This window comes from Mastacembelus armatus, chromosome 11, assembly GCF_900324485.2.
Source record: "Mastacembelus armatus chromosome 11, fMasArm1.2, whole genome shotgun sequence".
Lineage (NCBI taxonomy): Eukaryota > Metazoa > Chordata > Actinopteri > Synbranchiformes > Mastacembelidae > Mastacembelus > Mastacembelus armatus.
Window position 1 is genome coordinate 10914144 of NC_046643.1, and position 19705 is coordinate 10933848.

The 19705-nt window shown below is 40.6% G+C and overlaps 1 protein-coding gene across 3 annotated transcripts in view; it reads left to right on the forward strand.

Moving 5' to 3' along the window:
- Window positions 1-19705, forward strand: part of elmo1 (engulfment and cell motility 1 (ced-12 homolog, C. elegans)) — an 85779-nt gene that overhangs the window by 17999 nt on the left and 48075 nt on the right. The window contains exons 1-7 of one of the 3 annotated variants that reach the window (XM_026299764.1): window positions 2152-2336; window positions 9502-9660; window positions 14045-14085; window positions 14342-14414; window positions 14515-14565; window positions 14665-14834; window positions 18386-18421. In XM_026299764.1, coding sequence (XP_026155549.1) covers window positions 9583-9660; window positions 14045-14085; window positions 14342-14414; window positions 14515-14565; window positions 14665-14834; window positions 18386-18421 — 449 coding nt within the window. In that variant the 5' untranslated portion in view covers window positions 2152-2336; window positions 9502-9582. Of the gene's footprint in view, window positions 1-2151; window positions 2337-2387; window positions 2521-9501; window positions 9661-14044; window positions 14086-14341; window positions 14415-14514; window positions 14566-14664; window positions 14835-18385; window positions 18422-19705 lie in introns of those variants that run through there. The other 2 variants (XM_026299767.1, XM_026299766.1) reach the window with 2 other exon arrangements.

Here is a 19705-nt window from a genome sequence, read left to right on the forward strand (position 1 = left end):
TCGTGCAAATTAATTTGGTTTTGAAAAAATGGGAAAGAAAAAAGGGGTTATGAAACAATAATGTACCAAATGATGTTAACACCTGTCACATGTTTTTTTTTCTAAATCTGCTTTTACATTTTACATTTTGGGTTTTCAACTGATCCTCTTTCATTAGAGTTCACCCATAAGCTCAAAGTCCTGAATTAGTCAGGGATTAATAAACATCAAACAATTAATTATTTATTACATGTATTTTTTTTTTCTATAAAAGAAGAACTTAACTAAAATGTAAAACATTCTTTGTTGTCTTAAGTTTTTTCTTTCGAGCCGTGCACAGTAGGTTACTGCACTTCCCATGATACTCACTATAAACTGCTGTTTTACTGCTGCAAAATTTAAGCATTTTTGTATCCCTTAAACAGATGAAATAATCGCTCCCAAATCACAGCTGTACTAGCGTGATTCTCTGTGATGGCAGCCGATAACATCTGATTTTAAAATACTTAGGTCATTATGTTTGTGGTAATTATGTCAAACATTTATCTTACAAACAATGCTTCAACGCAACCAACTTTTAAACAAACAGTTGTAACCTCTTTAGTACTCAATAAAAAAATAAATAAAAACAAACTTGTAAATGTATATTCCCCTGTAATGTTGTGTCCAAACATATGAGGTTTTGAATTTTGACAAGAGCAGCTGGTGGAGGAAGTGCAGGAGGCAGTGTCTTTGGAAAGGTTGATGACAGACACAGTGCAGCATCCTGCATGGGTCAGTCGGGCTGAAAGAGCAAACAGAGCCAGGGTGTTCACGAGGGAGCTGAGATAGTTTGGCTAGATTATTAAAGCTTTGACATGGAGTTGGTCCGACTCCCCGGTGAGCGCAGCACTCTTCACTCCTCAGATTTTCATGGCATCCCATATCTGGATTCAGTAAAATAACCACTCACATGACATCTCAGTTTACATGTCTTGTTCTCAGCTTGGCGCAAGACAGAAGTGAATATAAGACATGAAGTGCTTCTATCAGCTTGTTTTGTTTTCTCTGCTGCTGTGTTGAAATATGTGCCATTGTAGGCTCTGTGGGAGTTTGAATCAAAACTGAAAGTCAACTCGATGTTCCATTTGTATGAAGCTCATAAATGCAAAGTTGACCTCAGCCTGGGTGGAGGCAACATCTGTTTTTGTGTGACACTCGTACAGATGGTCTGAGCTCTCTGCTTTAAATGTCATCGCCCTGCTCAAACAGTAAATGTTTCTTTTTTGGGCATTTAGACTCTTATCTCGTGGTCAGCGCTCTTTTGTGACAGCCTTAGCAATCGGACACGTACTCATGCTTGTTGTAGACTGCTCTGCCTCCATTCCATCATCAGTGGCCATTTGGATGAGCTACAACTGGAAATTGTGAGCTACTGTTTATAAATTTGATGCATATATTCACTAAGAATTTTTTAGACTTTCCCTCTTGGCCCTTTGCTCTCTAGTATCCTGTTTCTCATAACTATGTTGCCTGCTGAGATGTGTGGTACACTGAATAAGACTAGGGATGAATTTGTTTCAGGGTTGGACATTAGAGCATATTGCAGTATAGCAGGAAATGCACTTATTTGCTTTTATCCAGAGCGTTTGATGAGAACCAATTTACAGCCAACAGATGGTTTGCTTCAGTTACCATGAAGACTGAAAACAGAAAGAAATAGGAAGTGGCCCTGTGATGGACTGGTGACCTGTCCAGGGTGTACCCCTGCCTTCCACCCAAAGAAAGCTGGGATAGGCTCCAGCAGATCCCTGTGACCCTGGTTAAGGAATAAGCGGGTATAGATGATGGATGGATGGATGAAAGAAATAGTAAGCCTGCCTCTGCCCAAAGATAACAAAACACTCCACCCAGCACCTCTAGAGTTCACTAATTCCTTTTTGGTTAATTTATACTAAAACTGAAGAGGAAAGACAACAAATTGGGTTTTTCTGTGTAGTAACTTCCTGAAGCAGCTTGTTTACACACTGATGATAAACATGATCAATGCTGCCTTCAATATCTTTAAATTTTGCCGCATTTCTAGCTGAAGGACCTGTTTCCTCTTTTCTTGACAAACGCCTACTTCCTCTTTCTGTTTGTCTCTCGACAAGCTCTTGGTCGCTTTTTTTTTTTTTTTTTTGTCTGAGGTGAGGCAGTGCACAAACTGCTGTAAATTCTTTGTCTATGGCTTATGATGCTGAAGGCGCTTCACTCCCAGGCAGACACTCAGGCTAAACTTGCTTAGAAAGTGTAGCCTTCTTTTAATGATTGTTTGCACAGGAAGCAGGTTGATTTGAGGAAAAAAATACAAAGCCTGTGACTGTCAAGTTTTCCGGGTGAGTCCTCACGTCTTTAAAGTTTTTTTTTTTTTTTAACTGTTTATTCACGCTACACAGGATGCAGTAGGCCTCAGGGTGCGGCACCATGTGTTCTCCTGCCTCCTTTTTTTTGTCCAGTGTGTCACCACTGGTCACGAACACTGTGGTTAGGTGTTTGTAGTCTGGACTAGTGAATGTCTTGGTAAGTACAGTACATACTTGGCTGATCTGAGTTGTTCCTCGGTGTGGATTTTCCAGATCTAACCAGAGACGAATGACAGTGTCAAAGAATGGATATGTGTTTTAAGACAGTTGAACACTGTAACCTCATAGTTTTGGGGGAGATGGAAATGTGGTGTCAGTAGTTTATGATTTTGGAATGGATAAGTAAGTGGATACTTACACAGCTCATAAATCTGCAGCATTGAAAAGTAATTACTTAAGCTATAACATTATGGATTAGTTGTGTGCCTGCAGGCCTAATTTTGCCTTGTTTTTTTTTTTTTTTTTAATTTTCTCTGGCAATTGCCTTCTTATTTTTTGTCTCCTTGTGTCTAAACGTTCCAGTGTTTATCTGGGTTTACAGGATGCCATCCAAGTAGCTCTAATTGTTTCTGACTCACTCAAATTGCTGGCTTGCTCTGCTCGCAACACACGATTTAGGCTGTGCTTGTACCTTGGTCAGCAACACACTGCGATGCCGCATCGCTCGTTCTTCACATTTGGATATTAAAATGCACACATACAGATTTTGCTGTATGTGCTCAGTCTAAGTGCAAGAGCTGACTTGCTCACACCTCTGTGGGAGGTCGGTTGGCGGCTGCAGAGACTTGTTACGAGCTGCTGGTACCGACATTTCACAGGATATCCTGGTTGCAGTAGTGCAGAGAACCAGGGCGGGTTTGTGACACAAAGAGACCTGCTGAGAGGCACACAAGCCCAGCAGGAGTCACACTGAGAGAATTCAACTGACTGTTGTGATGCATGTCAGTCCAACGTCCAAACATTTGAAGATGCTATACTACATTCATGAAAGCCATCTGGTGCTTTCGTTTGTGAGGACCTGTTCTTGTTTTCTTGGTGGTATATATTCATGCACTCTGAAGCTCTTAGAGCATAACACTTCCTCCTTTGGTTAAATCTGGAAGTCATATTTCTAAACCCTGACCCCAGCCTCCCCCCTTTTCCTTTTGTCTTTCTTCTTTATTTGTAGCTGTTTTGTCAGCCCTTTGTCTTAGAGCCAGCAGCTTTTCCTGTCAGATGGGCACTGGGCATGTGTGTGCTGGAGAAGGATTGGGCACAACACAGCAGTGTTTTTAAGATTCTTTGTTTCAGTGACTCTTTCTGTTATGTTTTTCTCTTGAAACGACAGTACCCCAGGAGGAACCTTTGCAGTTTCTGCCTACATGAACAAATTGATAAACAGTTCTACTAATTTGATAAAATAGACATTATGGTGCCATTAAAGCAAAAAAATACACCTATTGAATCAGCTGTAACATCTGAATAATATTGTGATGGGAAATTGCAAAGCTGGTTACATTAACTTACTGAATTAATGATTGAATTCATGTATGCATTGTTGAAATCCTAACTAAAATAGTGCACAATGGGTAAAATAATGGGTAAATGGTTAAAATTGTTAGTTATCCTGGATAAATAGTTAATAATTAATGCTAATCTGCATTATATGTTTGAATTACTGGATACATATTTAGAATACTTCTGCCATTTCATGCGGTAGTAAAACATATTCACTGTTCACTACTAATATAAACACTTGCAAGAAAAAACTATTGTAACATTCACTATTTATGTTTGTATAGTTCGTCAATAGATGATAGTTGAATAATTTCCAGTTTAAAATAAATTCAGATGAAAAAAGAAGAAACATGACAAATAGTTTGGTAATTGAGTTAATTTGGGGCTGAGGTCTGGGTAAAAAGGTTGGGGGTGGGGTGGGGGGGATGGGTGCTCATTTCTCACATGCACCCTCTTCTTCTTCTCAAGGGTGTAACATGACCACCCTGTGGCAGGCGTGTGTAGGTGGGGAAGACGTCACGCTTGCAGCAGCAATAACTCTCAGTCCTCTGCACCGTGTCGGTGGCCTCTCGTCTCAGCTCTCAGATAATGGAGGGTGCTCTTTTTGTTGACACATGTACGCATTCATTGAAACAGACGGCACACACACATACACACACACACACACACACACATACACACCTACACTCTCACACAGATAGGCCCCTGTGGCAAGGCGGGCCGTTTGTAGAGGCATCAGATGCAGAGCTAGAAGGGGTTCTTTTGAAATCCACCACCCAGCACACTAAGTTATAGAGTCTTTGACTGACAGGGTGACCTCATGTTGCTGCCTGTTTCATGGGTGCGTCGGCACAAGGGGCTAAAAAGCATGTTTGATGTCCCATATCTGATTACATAGGCTGCTAACGCTGCTTATGACGATGGCAGATTAAATAAAATCAATAAAAATAATTTGTGCCACATAAATACTGTATACATGCTGGGTTAGATTTGCATGGGGAGAGCTCATCATGGGAGATCACAAAGTCTGAAGTGTGGTGTTTGTCTATTGCATCAGACCACTTTGAGTTAAGGATGATTTATAGTTTAATAAATGTATTAACAAAGGCTTTTCCTGTTATTCTAAAGTTTATCAGGGTTCAGTGCTTGTTGGTTGACTTTGTCTGTAAAAACTGCTGCCTCATGTTCTCTCACACCATTAGGGTTTGTACTAAAAGGTCCCAGGAGGAGCTGGCAGGAGAGGATGTGCTTTACTTAGATCATGTTCCCCTTGATAGTGATACCCCCAGTCTCACTCTGCGCCTCTCTCATCTCCCAACATCTGCATGTCTTAAGTTTAATTAATCTACTTCCTCCCTTCTTCCTTCTTTCTCTTCTCAGGTTGCTTTGCGTTTCTTGCATTCGCTGTGCCATCTTCTTTTTCTTTCACCTCCCTCATCCCTCTACGGATGATATGACTCTTTACACATTACATATCATGAATTATTGAACTGAAACCCAGCACCCAACAAATCACAGGATTTCCTCCTCTCTGTTTCCTCTCTTCTTACCCTCTCTCCTCCCGTTATAGATGGTTTACTGCTTAAACTTTGACCTTTGGCAGGTCAGATCACCAATTTCTGAAGGTAACATGATATTTAGTCCCCAGCCCTCACCCACCTACCAACCTGGAGGCACATGCCTGTGGTTACAGCAGGTGAGCTGGCGTTTGAAGAGAGAGTTGTTGCACATATTCACATATTACAATTCTTTGCTGGACTGGGGCCCTGTTAGTGGTTTGATGGGTTTAGCAGCATGCTGTTGCATACTGTGTGGACTAATATATATCAACACACACACACCTGAGATATCCCAGTGTGAGATTCTAAAAAGTTGTTCCCTGAATCGGTGTGTGTGGCAACTGTGGGGAAAAAAACATGTTGATCAAATGGGTGCTGGACTATTTGTAGCCCCTATGGTGTTGTGGTGTGTTTAAGCGCTGTGCCTCACAATTACATTCAAGCCCATTTTCAAGGGATTTACTGTGGTTGTCAGCAATGAGAAAGGTGTGTGTGTGTGTGCGTGCGTGCGTGCGTGTACGTGTGCCTCCAATCAATAAGCCTCAAGGCCGTCCATTTCTGAGTCATCTGTAGTTCTCAGAAGATAATGACAAGATGCTCGGAATACACACACACACACACACACACACACACCATCTTTACTGGAAAAGCAGACCTGGCTCATCAGTAACCAGGCTTGTAAACATTTCCATTTTAAAGGATAAATCCTGTTTATTACAATTTTTATCTCACGTATGTTTTTACTTTGACCCGTTGTGATAGTAATGTACTCCCTAAATGAACTGCTGTGAAATAGAAATGTGCCAACACATTACAACGATCAAAAAAAAAAAAAAATCATTTAGACAGATGCATTTTAAATAAATAATTATGCTGCAGGTAAAACTGGAGCCAGGTGAAATGTTTATACACAAGAAGATTATTTCTAATACAGATCAACCCATAATGGATTTTACATGCAAATAGTATAAAAATCATTAGTGTTCCAGCACAATCAAAAGTTTTTGTTTTCCTACACGATTCACATGTTCACCATGTTGACCATCCTAGTGTAGCATGTTAGCATAGTAACTCGTACTAACCAGCAACAAACACTGTTCAAGTTCAACTGAGCCTAATGGAGATGTTGTTAGTTGAGCATGGTGAGTTTATCCTAAATGGGAAGAGAGATGTCTGTAGAAACTTTCATTACAATCCACCCAACTGCTCTTGACATTTAATTAAAATCCTTAAGAGTGAATGTCATAGTGGAGGTAGAGTAAAAGTCAGACGATCACTGGAGTTTTTAGGATCCGTCTTCCCACCGTTAATCTCCCCTGTACAAAGGGACAGACCAACAGGTCGACCCTGAAATTCCTGGAGCCATGCCGCCATATCATGGCTACAAATAAAAATCCTGGCTTTAGTCAGTAGTGAGAAGGATGAATATCTCTTTATTATGTGTATACGACCAGAAAAATCATATATTCACACATCTTGTGTATCTACATTAATGTTTCTTTTTGTGAGACTCATTTTTATTCTACCATGGCAAACACAGTGGTGCTGCTGAGATTCTTTAAAATACACATTTTCAGCAGTTGGTCTATTAAGTGTGCAGTTTGCAGGGCTGTGATTATCTCGATGTTTACATGTATCTGCTTCATTGTTTCCTTTCCATTTTGCTCTCTCTGCAGCTCATTCACTACCCTGGTTTTCCAAGAATGTGGCCCAGAAGCGATATTTTCTCTGCATAATGTTACTGAGGGTTGCGGCAGACAGAGGGATAAACAGCAGCATGAACCCAGTGTCATTTAAAATACTCGAAGTATTTAACATACTTTATAAAACCACTCTAATCTTCAATGAACGCACTCGGTCACATTTCGGTGGTGAAATTCAAAGCAGAGGGCTGGAGTGAGTCATTTTTGTGGAGTTGTGACAAACGTGACTTGAGTATGGCATGCGCTTCAGAAAGAAAGATGCATCCACATCTTGAGCTATTGATGCAGTGGCTGCCATGGCAACGGGCCCTTGAATAAAGGCTACGTGGATTATTATGGGGTGACTCAAACTGAACGCCAAACCGGTTTCATTATGTACACCACCTATACATTAATATATGTTCATCGATCACTTGTGTGGGCAAATGGTCACTCCCACTCCAGCCAGTGTCACAAACACACACTGTACTGTATGTACTGCGTAGTAGTGAGACTGTAGCCGTGAGTGTTTGTATTACTCACTATTCCGCCTGTGTTCAGGCACATAAGCTGTATATATATCGACACTCACACTTTTCTGCTCAATAGTTTTCTCCCAGGAATTAGTCTGAGCCAGTTGTTATGCATTATGAATTGAGATTAAATATGTAAACAGGCTTCTCCACCAGGAACTGGGATGATCCAGGCTGAGAAAGTAAATTATTGATACCTTGTTCAGATGGTTTTGGGGATATCTATGCTACATTTTCCACTTGATAACCATGCACTGGTGGGTTTCATTACACCTCCTCCAGCTCCCACTGTGTTGTTCAAAGTCAATGGGATTTGCCTGTTTTTTTTTGTTTGTTTGTTTGTTTTGTTTTTGTTTTTGTTTTTTTGACCATGGATCTTCCGACTGCCTTATCTTAGAAAGCCACAGGGTTTCAGGTCAGTCAGACTGCCTGCTTCTCTTTCAGATATCGTGCTTTTGTGTGCTCTCTCAGGAGTCCTCTGCACAGGGACAGGAGTCAGGGAGGAGTCACCCTGGATTACAGGCTCACTGTTTCTGTGTTTGCATGAAAGAGCAATGAGTATTGATGTGCTATGCTGTGACTGAAACACACACTACATTGTTATAAGTACATATTCTTCAGGGTCGGCGCATTACATTGTGTTGACTGATAAAAGAGAGAATGATTATTATGCAAATGTTTTCAGCAAACTGACCTTTATGTGTAAAATCTGAGTGCCTTTTTAAGCCGGTCACATGGAGCACAGGGAAATTCTCTGTACTAGTAACCTGCTAAAGCTGCTGCTGTTGAGTCTTGGTTGCTGGCTCACTATTGTGAGTAATTACCCTGCACTGCTTCATCTCTGCAGTTACTCCTGCACTTTCATTGCTTCGGAAGAGCACAAAATGATGTGTAAATGAGCTGCTCATCCTGGAAGTTGTGGTAAGATGTTGCTGGATGGCTTGCGTATTTTTCTGCTACATTTAAATGACTGAGCTGAGGCAAAGCCGCAACAAAAACGTAGCGGATCTTTAAAAACACTAACGTCTCCAGTCACTCACCTGCTCTGACCCTATTAGCAGTTAAACTTTGATTTGAATTAAACTCCTGAGTGTTTTTGTCCCATCGGCACATCCTGATGCTCTGTGTCAACAACCGCAAATTAAATTAAGCAGCCGCTTAGAAGGAGCTGACCTTACAGCAAAGATTAACAAAAAAAAAAAAAGTGTTTGTGTGTCTTAATTTGTATAAGTGGGTCTTAACAGTTGAACTGTGTCTTTGAATATCATTTTTAGCATGGCATTGTTAGGAATTTGTATGAAGTGCTCAGTGTTTAACAAACAGAGTGTAATATCTGTGGGCTAATGAAAAGAGATGGCGAGTAATCTATGTGTGGTTTCTGTCTCAGCACTGATGATAGACCCTCATGATTTGCAGCTGTACAGTGTGACATTAGATGGTTTTGAGGTGTGGTCATATTAGGGGCCAGCGTCTATACTGTGTGTGTGTCTGCACAAATGGCCGTAAACCAGTGAAAGTAGGTTGATTGACTTTTTTCCTCTAAACCAATAGATGTTGTGTGAAAGTGGTTTGAGCTGTTCAGACGCCTCGTTTAGAAATGTGATGTTATCAGCAGAGCTGTCACACCCTTACTTTTGACTTATGTATTTTTCAGCACTGCTCTTGTTGACCCTTCCTGCTTAGCCATGTATAGTATTGTTAGGATTTATAGGAAGTTAATGCAAGCAGACATCATCTCAAGAAACCAGAACTAGTTTTTGACTAATGCGCTCCATTTTTTTTCTCTTTATCCTCTCTTCTTATTCCCATTCCTCCCCTGTTTTCTTCTGTTATCTGTCCTCTCCTTCTCTTCGCTCCTGTCCTGCAGGTTTGGATGAGATTCCTCCAGTATTGGTGACAGAGGTGTGAGGCAGCGACAGCCAAACACCCGCCGCACCGCCCGGCAGCCATGCCGCCGCCGGCAGACATCGTCAAGGTGGCCATTGAATGGCCGGGGGCATTCCCCAAGCTCATGGAGATAGACCAGGTAGGCGTCTGAAAGCACTGTCCGTTATATCAATACATTTATATCCACTGAGACCAAGGTTTGGCAGACACAACGTAGGGAGCGTAATTCTTACTTTTGTCACTTCAGCTGGTTAAAATCACATTATGTCAGCTGTAACGGTGACATAAGGTTTGTAAAAAGGCTGATATAAAGCTTTGGCTGTAGTTCTGTCAGTGTGCTCTGTGAAGTTGAGTTTTTGTGCCAAAGATTGTAAGCGAAAAGAAACACACTAACAGCACTCTGTGACTGAGTGGATTGTGTTTTTGTCATTTAGGTCGACTAACAAAAAGGTGACTCTTCTTGAGTCAAACGATCCATTTAATAGCGTTGCATGAATTTCAGAAAAATCTCCCTGTGAATCTTCTCAGCTCCTCTCGAAATTATAGCTCTGACTCTGCAAGTCCAGTATTCAGAGCAGGTGAAATAACAGGATGTGAAAGTACAGCTACAGCTAGGTAAAGTAGGTTACACCTATTAATACAATGTCATGATACATATTTAATCAATAGCTCACAGCTTCAGCTGCTTATCTCATTTTCATTAATTAGGCTAAAGTCTGTAAAGTTTGTGTAGATCTGAATTTATTATTATCATTATCATCATTTTAGTCATTCATGACTTCAGTTACATAAAAATGTTGATTGCTAAATGTCGTTAGTTGTGAAATTTATTGCTGATTTGGATTTGATCAGATTCTATCAAACCCCACCTATACATCACAGCAAATTCCAGTGACATATATGATATGGTTTGTTATACTTCCTGATCAAAATGTTGGACACTAATATTAGATTATTAGTGTGATTCCTATGATTATGATCAGTGAAAACCAACACAGACTCAAATGTGATTCCACAGATAAAGGCCGTAGTGTATGTCAGCGATCGTCTGGGTCTAACAATCACTGGATATGTTAATAAAATAATTAGCCCAAACAATGACTACCTCGTGTGGGGGGATGACACAAATGCTGTTACGTTGTTTGATTACACATACAGTGTGTAAAATTGCCTGTTCTCTGTGTGTGTGTGTGTGTGTGTGTGTGTGTGTGTGTGTGTGTGAGTCACAGATGGGCTAATGATTGTATAAGCTATGAGTCACCGTGGCAACTGGAGTTACGACTGCCCTCCTGAATGGATGAACCTCTGAATGAAACATTGAACTGTGGAGTACATGTGCTTGTGGGGTTTGCCAGAAGGTGCTTTGAGCACTTAAGTGTGGATTTAGAAATGTAGTTTTTGTATTTAATGACCCCTTATCAGCCGTGCTCCTGCAGCCTGAATTATAAAACATCTATAGCTCCTGTTTGGCCTTTTTTTTTCATCTGTACTTCTTTAAGCCACTTCTCCTCCTCCCCTTCCTCTGCTTTTCTCTAATTCTTTTATCTCTCCCTGTCATCTCTCTTTTTTCTCCTATCTCTTGCCTCCTCCTCCTGGTCGTTCTTTGCTTTCTCTCTTGTTCATTCTCCCTCTCACTCCTCCTCCCTGTCTTTTTCTTTTGTTGTAACTGTGAAATTTGCGCCGTGCCTCCTCCTTTCTTCTCCTCCACCATCAACCCCCATCTTATCCTCCTCCCTCTGCATCTCCCCTGTACAATAGGCCCTGCAGCAGCATATGGCTGTCTGAGTCATGAGATTGGGAGTGGGCTTCAACTGCTCGCACTGACATGAGGCCCAGAGAAAGTGTGTGTTTGTGTATGAATATGAATTTGTGTGTCTCGTTTTTGTTTGTTTACAGGGTACAACTCCACATAAGTGAAACTGTGTGTGGGTGTGTTTGTGTGGCGACATGCGTACTTGTTACTATTCATGCATATTATATGCTGACAGCTCTGCATGTGTGTGTGTATCCATTTGTATAGGGATTTGTGCACATATATTTGTTGTTTTTCTCGTATGTATATCTCTTCTTCTCTCTGTGCTTCTATGGTTGTGTGTGTCTGCAAAGCTCACGCTGAGATTTCTGTATCTACGTTGCCTTATGGGCATAAAAGTCCAGCATTTGTTTATGAACGCTGGAGAAATGGTACACGTTCAGACAAACTGTAATAAGTGTTTTATTGTTATTATTTGTCAGAAATTCAATAGAGAAACAGGGGAGTAGGAGGTGATGGGGTTTCTGCTGTGATGTGTTTGCAGGTAGAAAAAAAGAGCAGGAAATTTTATGCAAACGAGGGAAGGGAGACGAGCTCTGAAGGCCTGTTGTCAGTCAGCAAGTGTGTTCTGTAGTTTATTTTACCTGTTACTGACCGTTTATAGCCAAGCCAATGTTTATACAAAACATACATTTTAGACGTCTCCCTGCTGCAATAGTTAAATGTGGTAGTTAAATCAGACACACAAAATAATTTTTCTTGTCTCGGGGGGACAATGTCTATGCGTACCTAATGACTTTATAATAGTAGCAAAATGAGAATGTTTAAGAAGATGCAATAAAATGCATCCTTGTGTATGTAAGAAAAGCTGAGACATTGAAAAATGACAGAAAGACGAAGTGTACTTGTTATCCTTCCTGTTAAAAGTGTTGTGTCATTTTAACAGGAGCTGAAGATTTGACAAAACTGTTAGAAACATGAGCTTTGATATTTTATTACACTGTTGATTTCAGCTTTGCTTTTTACCTTTGTGCCAATGCACAAGGTGAACACTCATACACAAGGTGTGCGTCATTGTGCTCCTCACTGTACCACAGTAAGAGAAGGTGCTGCTTTGGTGTGGATTGGAGGAAATAGTATGGGAGAGCAGACAGGGAAGTGTGATGGAGTAGGTGAAGAGTAGTGCAAATGGTGCAGATCCTGGAGAATTAAAACGGTAGGAGAAAACATCATCAACAGTTCTTAGATCTAAAGTAAGCAGGACTTGGAGGGACCGTGTGTGAATGTATAGACATATATAATTGACCTACCATGATCATTTACCTGCAATACTGTGGAAAAACAGGAATAAAGGGAGCAAGAAGTATTTTGAACAGTGCATAAGTTCATTAAAAATTTAAAATTCAGTATTTCCTTATTATGTCATTTCAATATTCTTGCATTTAAATTGATTAGATTATTAATAATACAATACTGAACTAAAAAATAGCTTTGATCCTGTGTGAGACAAAATACTGCTCCAAGTGATGCACAACTGGTTTAATGTCTTTTAAGATACTGCAAACCTCTGGTTCTTCTTTGACGACTTGGTGTGAAATGGTTTGTACATAAAAAAAATGTAGAACTATAAAAACCCTAAACATTCCCAGTGTAAACTTTGATTATTCAATTAGTATTCCGGTTGTTTTATGTTTAACGGGAGAATCATGGTTTTCCGTTCCTTTTCTCTTTCTTTGTTTTCAGTTCCAGGTATTAAAACTGTCCTAAAATGGCTCATTAGTGGCATGTTGTACGCCCCGGAGAGCGCAGGAATGACAGAGACCGCATTAAGTTAATGCAGATTTGCACTGTGCACATGCAGTCCTTGTTTGTCATCTCATTCTCCCATATGTATTTTGCCTGTTTTTCATTTTCATCCAATCCCTCTTTCTCTTTGTTCAGCAGTCACTTTCCCTCTTTCTTTATTTGCTGTTGTTTCTTTTGATCTTATTCACTTTCACTTTTTTTGTTTTTTAATCCCCTTCAGTTCACGTAACGGGCCACTCTTCTTTGCCCAACAGTGCTCCACTGTTACCTTCTTTCTCTAAATCTCCATCATTGCAGCTTTTCCTCTCTCTCAAAGATCAGGGGTAAACCTAAGCAAAGCAGCACTTTAAAAACAACAGCCACATTTCACAGTACACTGGTGACCGTGTACTGAGGTTCATTAAACTGCTGTGTGTGCATGTGTTTTTGTGCACATGCTCATGACTGAGTGCTTTGAAAAGATTAAGCTTGGCACACTGGGAGACAGGAGACCCTCAGCATGGACTGGTGGATAAGTCTGGCTGAAATTTCTCCTGGCTTTCTAGGCAGAGCAGCACTGGTGGAAGTACTGTATGAGTACATGAGTAAAAATAGCTGACCTGTACCTAAATTAAAATCTGTATCTAAACCATAAAGTTGAACTACTCACAAAAGACTGAATTTAATTCAGCAAAATGGTCATTGGAGCAGAACTTTACTTAAATGAAATATAATCAAACTTTCAGATGTTTTTTTTTTTATGAGCGGATCAGTTTCACTTACAGAAAGAATGAATGACTGGAAAAAAATGGTGCAACACACATGGTCAGTAGTTGGATAAATGCAGGCTGTGGATGAGCAGCCTCTCATTGTGCCATTGCTATAATATAAAATAACTGCAGCCCACTTGGAGTTGAATGTTGTTTTTAGGAACTCAAGCTTGGAAAAGTGAACTAAATGTAGTTTTTTTTTTTTTTCTCCACAGAAAAAGCCTCTCTCAGCCATCATTAAAGAAGTGTGTGAGGGGTAAGTTTGCATTTGCTTTTGTCTGTGTGTCTGTGTGTGTGTGTGTGTGTGTGTGTGCGTGTGTGTGTGTGTGTGTGTGTGTGTGTGCGCACAAATGCATGCCTTAGAATTAATTCTCCAGGGGTGTCTGGGGTTCTCTCTCTGCAGTATTGTAGCTCCATACTTGAATCCTATTAGCTCGAGTTTACACAAGATGCTTCCACTTTCAATACCAACTAGCAGAGATTTTCTTCCTCCCCTATTCCATGGCTTTTAGGTGGTCCTTGGGGAACCATGAAAACTTTGCTCTGCAGATTGCTGATGCAACAAATTTCTACATCACAGAAAAGGTTTGGTTATCTGTTTTTAACTCCAGGCAGCAGAATCAATGGTACAAATACAGCTCTAGTGCGTACTGACTTCTGCTTTTATCTTGGTAACCCTCCACAGAATCGCAATGACATAAAGAATGGCTCAATCCTACGCTTGACCACCTCTCCTGTAAGTTTTATTCCAACTATCAAAGAAAAAGGCTTGTGCATTCGCAGTCCGACACATGTTTTATTTATGTCAATATCTATATAATTTCCTCTCCTCCAGTACCAGACAGCAGTCCAGCTTCATGAGCGGATCCAGTCGTCCAGCATGGATGCCAAGCTGGAGGCTCTGAAGGACCTGGCCAATGCATCCCGAGACATCACCTTCGCCCAGGAGTTCATCAACCTGGACGGCATCTCCCTACTCACTCAGATGGTGGAGAGTGGAACTGAGTAAGTCAAATTTCTTTCCCATCTCTTTTGCTATTTAAGATTTTCTCCACTGCTGGTTTTATCCTGTGATATTCAGCCTATAATGTGAGATTTACATAGAATTGATATTATACATGGACTCAAGGGTTTTGTTGACATCACATATTGTATTTCTAAATCCATATTGCTTTTTAATTTCAAATATTTACCTTGTACCTACAGTATTTCTTTGACAAACCAGGAGTCTGTCACAGCAACACATCTTCACCTTACTTAAGCTATTTATGGTTTTTATGCAGTCAGGTTGAACTTTACAAATAGAGATCTGAGGTCAGGGAGAACCCAGGGGGTCTTTGGAGTAGCACTGTGCGTTCTGACTGGCTAAGTTCAAAGCAGCTGGATGATGTGCACTTTCAGCATCGCTCTTGCAATCATTATATTAAAATGGATTTATGCCTTTGCATCAGGTGTTACAGCTGGCCCCCTCTGTGCTGTGTATGCCTCAGTGTAGGAATTGATTTGCGGTTACTGTAGGATTTTATTGTGCCACTGCAACACTAGATAGATGTGTCATTAACAGGCTGTGCTGCAAAATTCATTATACACAGCACCTAAAGCAATCTTGTTTACATTCTCCCTTTCATCTCGTGACTCCGAGTGATAATGAGAACATTTGTCCTCTCTAGACACTAAAATGAAAACAGTTTCCTTGCAATAAATGCTCTACCTTGTTAATGAAGTGTGGAAAGCAAAAGGTGTGCAGTGAAAATGTTTTTGTAAGATGATAAAATATGTATTGTAAGTTGCTCAGGAGCACAAGTGGCCTCACCTGATCAATCACAGTTCGTTGGGTCTTCATGTAGTATCCCTGCGGGAGACAGGTCTGTATTTTAAATCATTCTATTTCTTGCCTTTATTTAAAACAAGTTGGTCATGGAAAGGCACACAGGAAAAAGGCAGCCTGACCTGCGATGGATGTCAGTGGCTTGGTAGTCAGTGGGCTAAGCACATGCACACAAAGTTCATACATACATGGCTCCCCCTGAAACCACTCTGCCATCGGGGCCCCATGCACAGTTACATATTTCTGGAGGTCTGCATCAGTTATAGTGGAGTCTGTGTCATAGCTACAGAAGCTGTTTACAATGGATCCACAGCTGGGCCGTGATCCCCTGACACACTCTGTAACAGTTTCATCTGGGTGTGTTTCTGCTGAACAGAAAATAACTCACTTTTTAGTGTGTAGCATATGCACCAGGGGCTCCTGTTTAGCTTTGTTCACCACAGTAATTATACTACAACAAACTGAGAGGAGAACTCTGCACTGCTGTTTTGCACATCCAAAAACTCACAATTTGTGTCTATGTGCATGTGTGATTGTGTCAGAGGGGTGGAAGGCCCTGGAGCCCATCTCTGAAGGTTATAGCGAGGTCTTTTTTTTTTTTTTTTTTTTTTATGCTGAGGTGGAATTTCTCAGCTTTGATGCAAGGGGGACGGGTGTGCGCGTGTATGAGTGTGTGTGTGTGTGTGTGTGTGTGTGTGTTTGTAGCACAATGTGTGAGTGCAAGGCGCCAGCCAGCCAGAGTCAAAACCCAGAGGAGAGTTACAGTAGGAGTGAAAATACACACACCCACAGGCTCACACACAAATTGGCAGGGATGGCGGCAGCAGCTAGCTGTCCGGGGCGCTCTCATTTTCTGGCTCATACAACTCTCATTATTCGTCTCTCTTACCCATCCAGAGAAAATATAGATTGAAGAATTGATTGTACAAAAAGTTTGCTCCAAAGACACAGCCATCGTCAAATGTCTGCTCTTGGCACTTAACAAACCCAAACACTTGTGTAGAAGACATAACTACACACTGATGGACACTCAGTCTGTTTTTATGGCTCGGAGCAGTGAACTCTAAAAAGCGTTTCAATTTCAAAGCATTTCATGAATGAATTCCCAAATTGAACAATAACTTCTTAAACTCCCTTCATGCCCCTGGTTGTCTTGCGTGTACACAACGGGTCAAAGTCTGGTCAGATATTTAATGTCTTCTCCTCAGCAGAAACCATTTAATGATCTCCTATTTCTGCATATTAGACAGCAGCGCCTCTAGCATTACATTCACATTTATTATTTGACAGAAAGTCATTGAAGGCTCTTGTCCTCATCCTTTTGCATATAATGTTCAAATTTGCAAATATTTGACCCTGTTTGATCTTACTGCCAGGGGCCATCACAGCAGCACTGATGTTGACTCCACTCTACTTCAGGCCCTTCCATTAAATATGTTTTATGTAAATTGCCATCTCATCAGTTATTCAGCATTGGAGAGTTTAAGAGTGGACTGTGTGTGTGTGTGTGTGTGTGTGTGTGTGTGTGTGTGAGAGAGAGAGAGAGAGAGAGAGAGAGAGAGAGAGAGAGAGACAGAGAGAGTGTAAGTGGGAGAGACTGAGTGCTTCTGCTTCATTTTCATATCAACAGAAGGAGCTTATGAAACACAGACGCGGACATCAGATAGGTATCGGTGTCTGACACACACACACACACACACTCATACACAGTCATTAGTGTGCGTGCCAACCAACTTGGTGAATTGTAATTATTCAAGAGGCTCAGTGCAGGAGGCTCGAGGGCAGAGTGGTGCTGTGATCTAATGCTTCTGTCAGAGATGTTGCACTGTATTCAGTCAGCTGGTTGGCTGCTGCTGTCTTCCACATGAGTTCTGTGCATCAAAGGCTGATATCGCCCCCTACTGATAAAAAACTTGCAACAACCGTTTCCCGATAAGCTTTGACAGAGAAGCTTTTCAGAATGCACAGTGCAACTTCATCCAGCTCATTAGGAAATGCTACCTTTATATGTAGTCCCTAACGCCAGATAATATACAGACAAGACATCGATCCTGAAACAATATATTTATTTATGTTTTTGCAATGACATTTTTCAGCTCTTCTGTTTTTAGTCCAGTGCAGTCTTTATTTGTGCGTCTTGTCATTGCGGCGCCATTTCATTCATTGTTTACTCAGCCATATTAAATGTGGAGGAGATATCTGAGGGTATGGTACATAATAGGAGAGTGGAAAACTTTTTTGTTTTGATACAGGCCTTGTTTTTTCTCCATTGCATCTGACACTCGAGACATTTGAAGTGTATAGTTTTGATTATTCTTCTTGTTAAATAAATGTTTTTTGATCATTTCTCTACATTGTTAGCCAAGCTTGCTGAAAGTAAGGTTTGCAGCAAACTGCCTTTTCATTTTTTTTCTGTTTGCCATGCTTTGATGTCGGACTAGACTAAATGGTTAAAAGTATTTACTGTACATCAGTGTGTAATATGAACATTTATGTTGAATGAAATATTGACCTTTAATTACCGTTTGCGTGTGGCTTTGTTTGTAAAATAAGAAATAACCTGGAGTAGACTGGACTTTCCTACAGTCTGGTCTGGTCTGGTCCATTGATGTTTACATTTAAGCCAGATGGTGATGGTGTTGTTCCCTGCTCTGTGCTGCCAAAGACTTAAAGGTTTGGTTTGTCTTGTTTCCCACCTGTGACACCAAAGTTTCTCAAATCTTTGCAGGCGCTATCAGAAACTACAGAAGATTATGAAGCCCTGGTAAGCCCCTCCCCTCCGCTTCCCCCTCGGGGTAACGTCATTGGCTCTGTGCTCTTCCTAACTTGCTGGTTGAGTCTGCATGATTAAGACTCTGGCCCCAGTGTCTTATGGGAAATGACATATACGTGTAACACAGTCACCCACAGGCTTCCATTTTTGAAGTCTGTTGCACTTTTAAGTTTTTGCATGTGGTTTTGGGCAACAGCTCTAAAAAAACTTCCTAATTCTTCTGCAAATAACTTCTTCTACACAGGCCAAAAGAAGATCAAGACTCATTTGTAGCAATTCACTGAAGTAACATTTTTATTAAAACCTCTAAATGCAATACAATAAGCCTTTCCAATTAAAGGCTTAGTACAGCCAGATATAATTGCTTCTTTCAGTACAAGTCAGTGCTTATCCTGAAAATGAATCTTGGTGTTCTTTACAAACCGGTGCCACTGTGGGTGAAGGGATTTTCTGCAGGCACGCTGTGAACCAATTTGTTAATTCAAAGATCTTACTTTTTTTTGTTTGCATTTTTAGCTGATAGCCTCTTTTAACACAGGAACATTATCCATCCAATAGGGTTTCTTTCCTCCGCCATAATCTGTCCACTAATTATATTATTCCATGTAGAGTCGAGTAGTTAAGCAGAGCGTGTCATCCACATGCCCATTACCATCTGCAAAGCCTCTTCATCCTTCAGCTTACTACTGGGTTACTACTTATTTGACTATTCACTGACACTGACCCATGATGCTCTCTGTTCATTCATTTTCTATGTAGGAATATTTATTTCCTGAGGGCTTATGTCTTCAGTTGTCTTCAGGATGCCTCTTATTTATGTTCAAAACAGATGTTTCAGCAATCATCTGTCCTAAAGTGTCTTATAAAGTAGCAAAAAGCAACATTCGATAGCTTAGACTCTTTTGAAGATGCATGAATTTTGTTGGAACCTTTTTGTTTTGATTAGAGCTTCATAGTAGAGTCTTCATACAATTTGACTAGAATAGAAAAAGCATAAAGATTATGCTTAAACACTCTAGTGCAGGACAGTTCTGCAGTGCCCGATTTGAGCAGCAGAGGTCACTATTGTAAAATTTATTTTTCCAGTAATGACACACCGAAAGCCTTACACTTACTGAGCAGTTTGAAATACAAGCTAGCAAGAAAAACTTTCCATTTTTTCCATTTTATCATGAGCGCCAGTGAAAACATGATTGTTAAATTTCTCATTAAGTACATCTAGCAATAATAATAATAATATCTCTTCAGTAACAGCTGTTTAATGTGTTCCCTGCT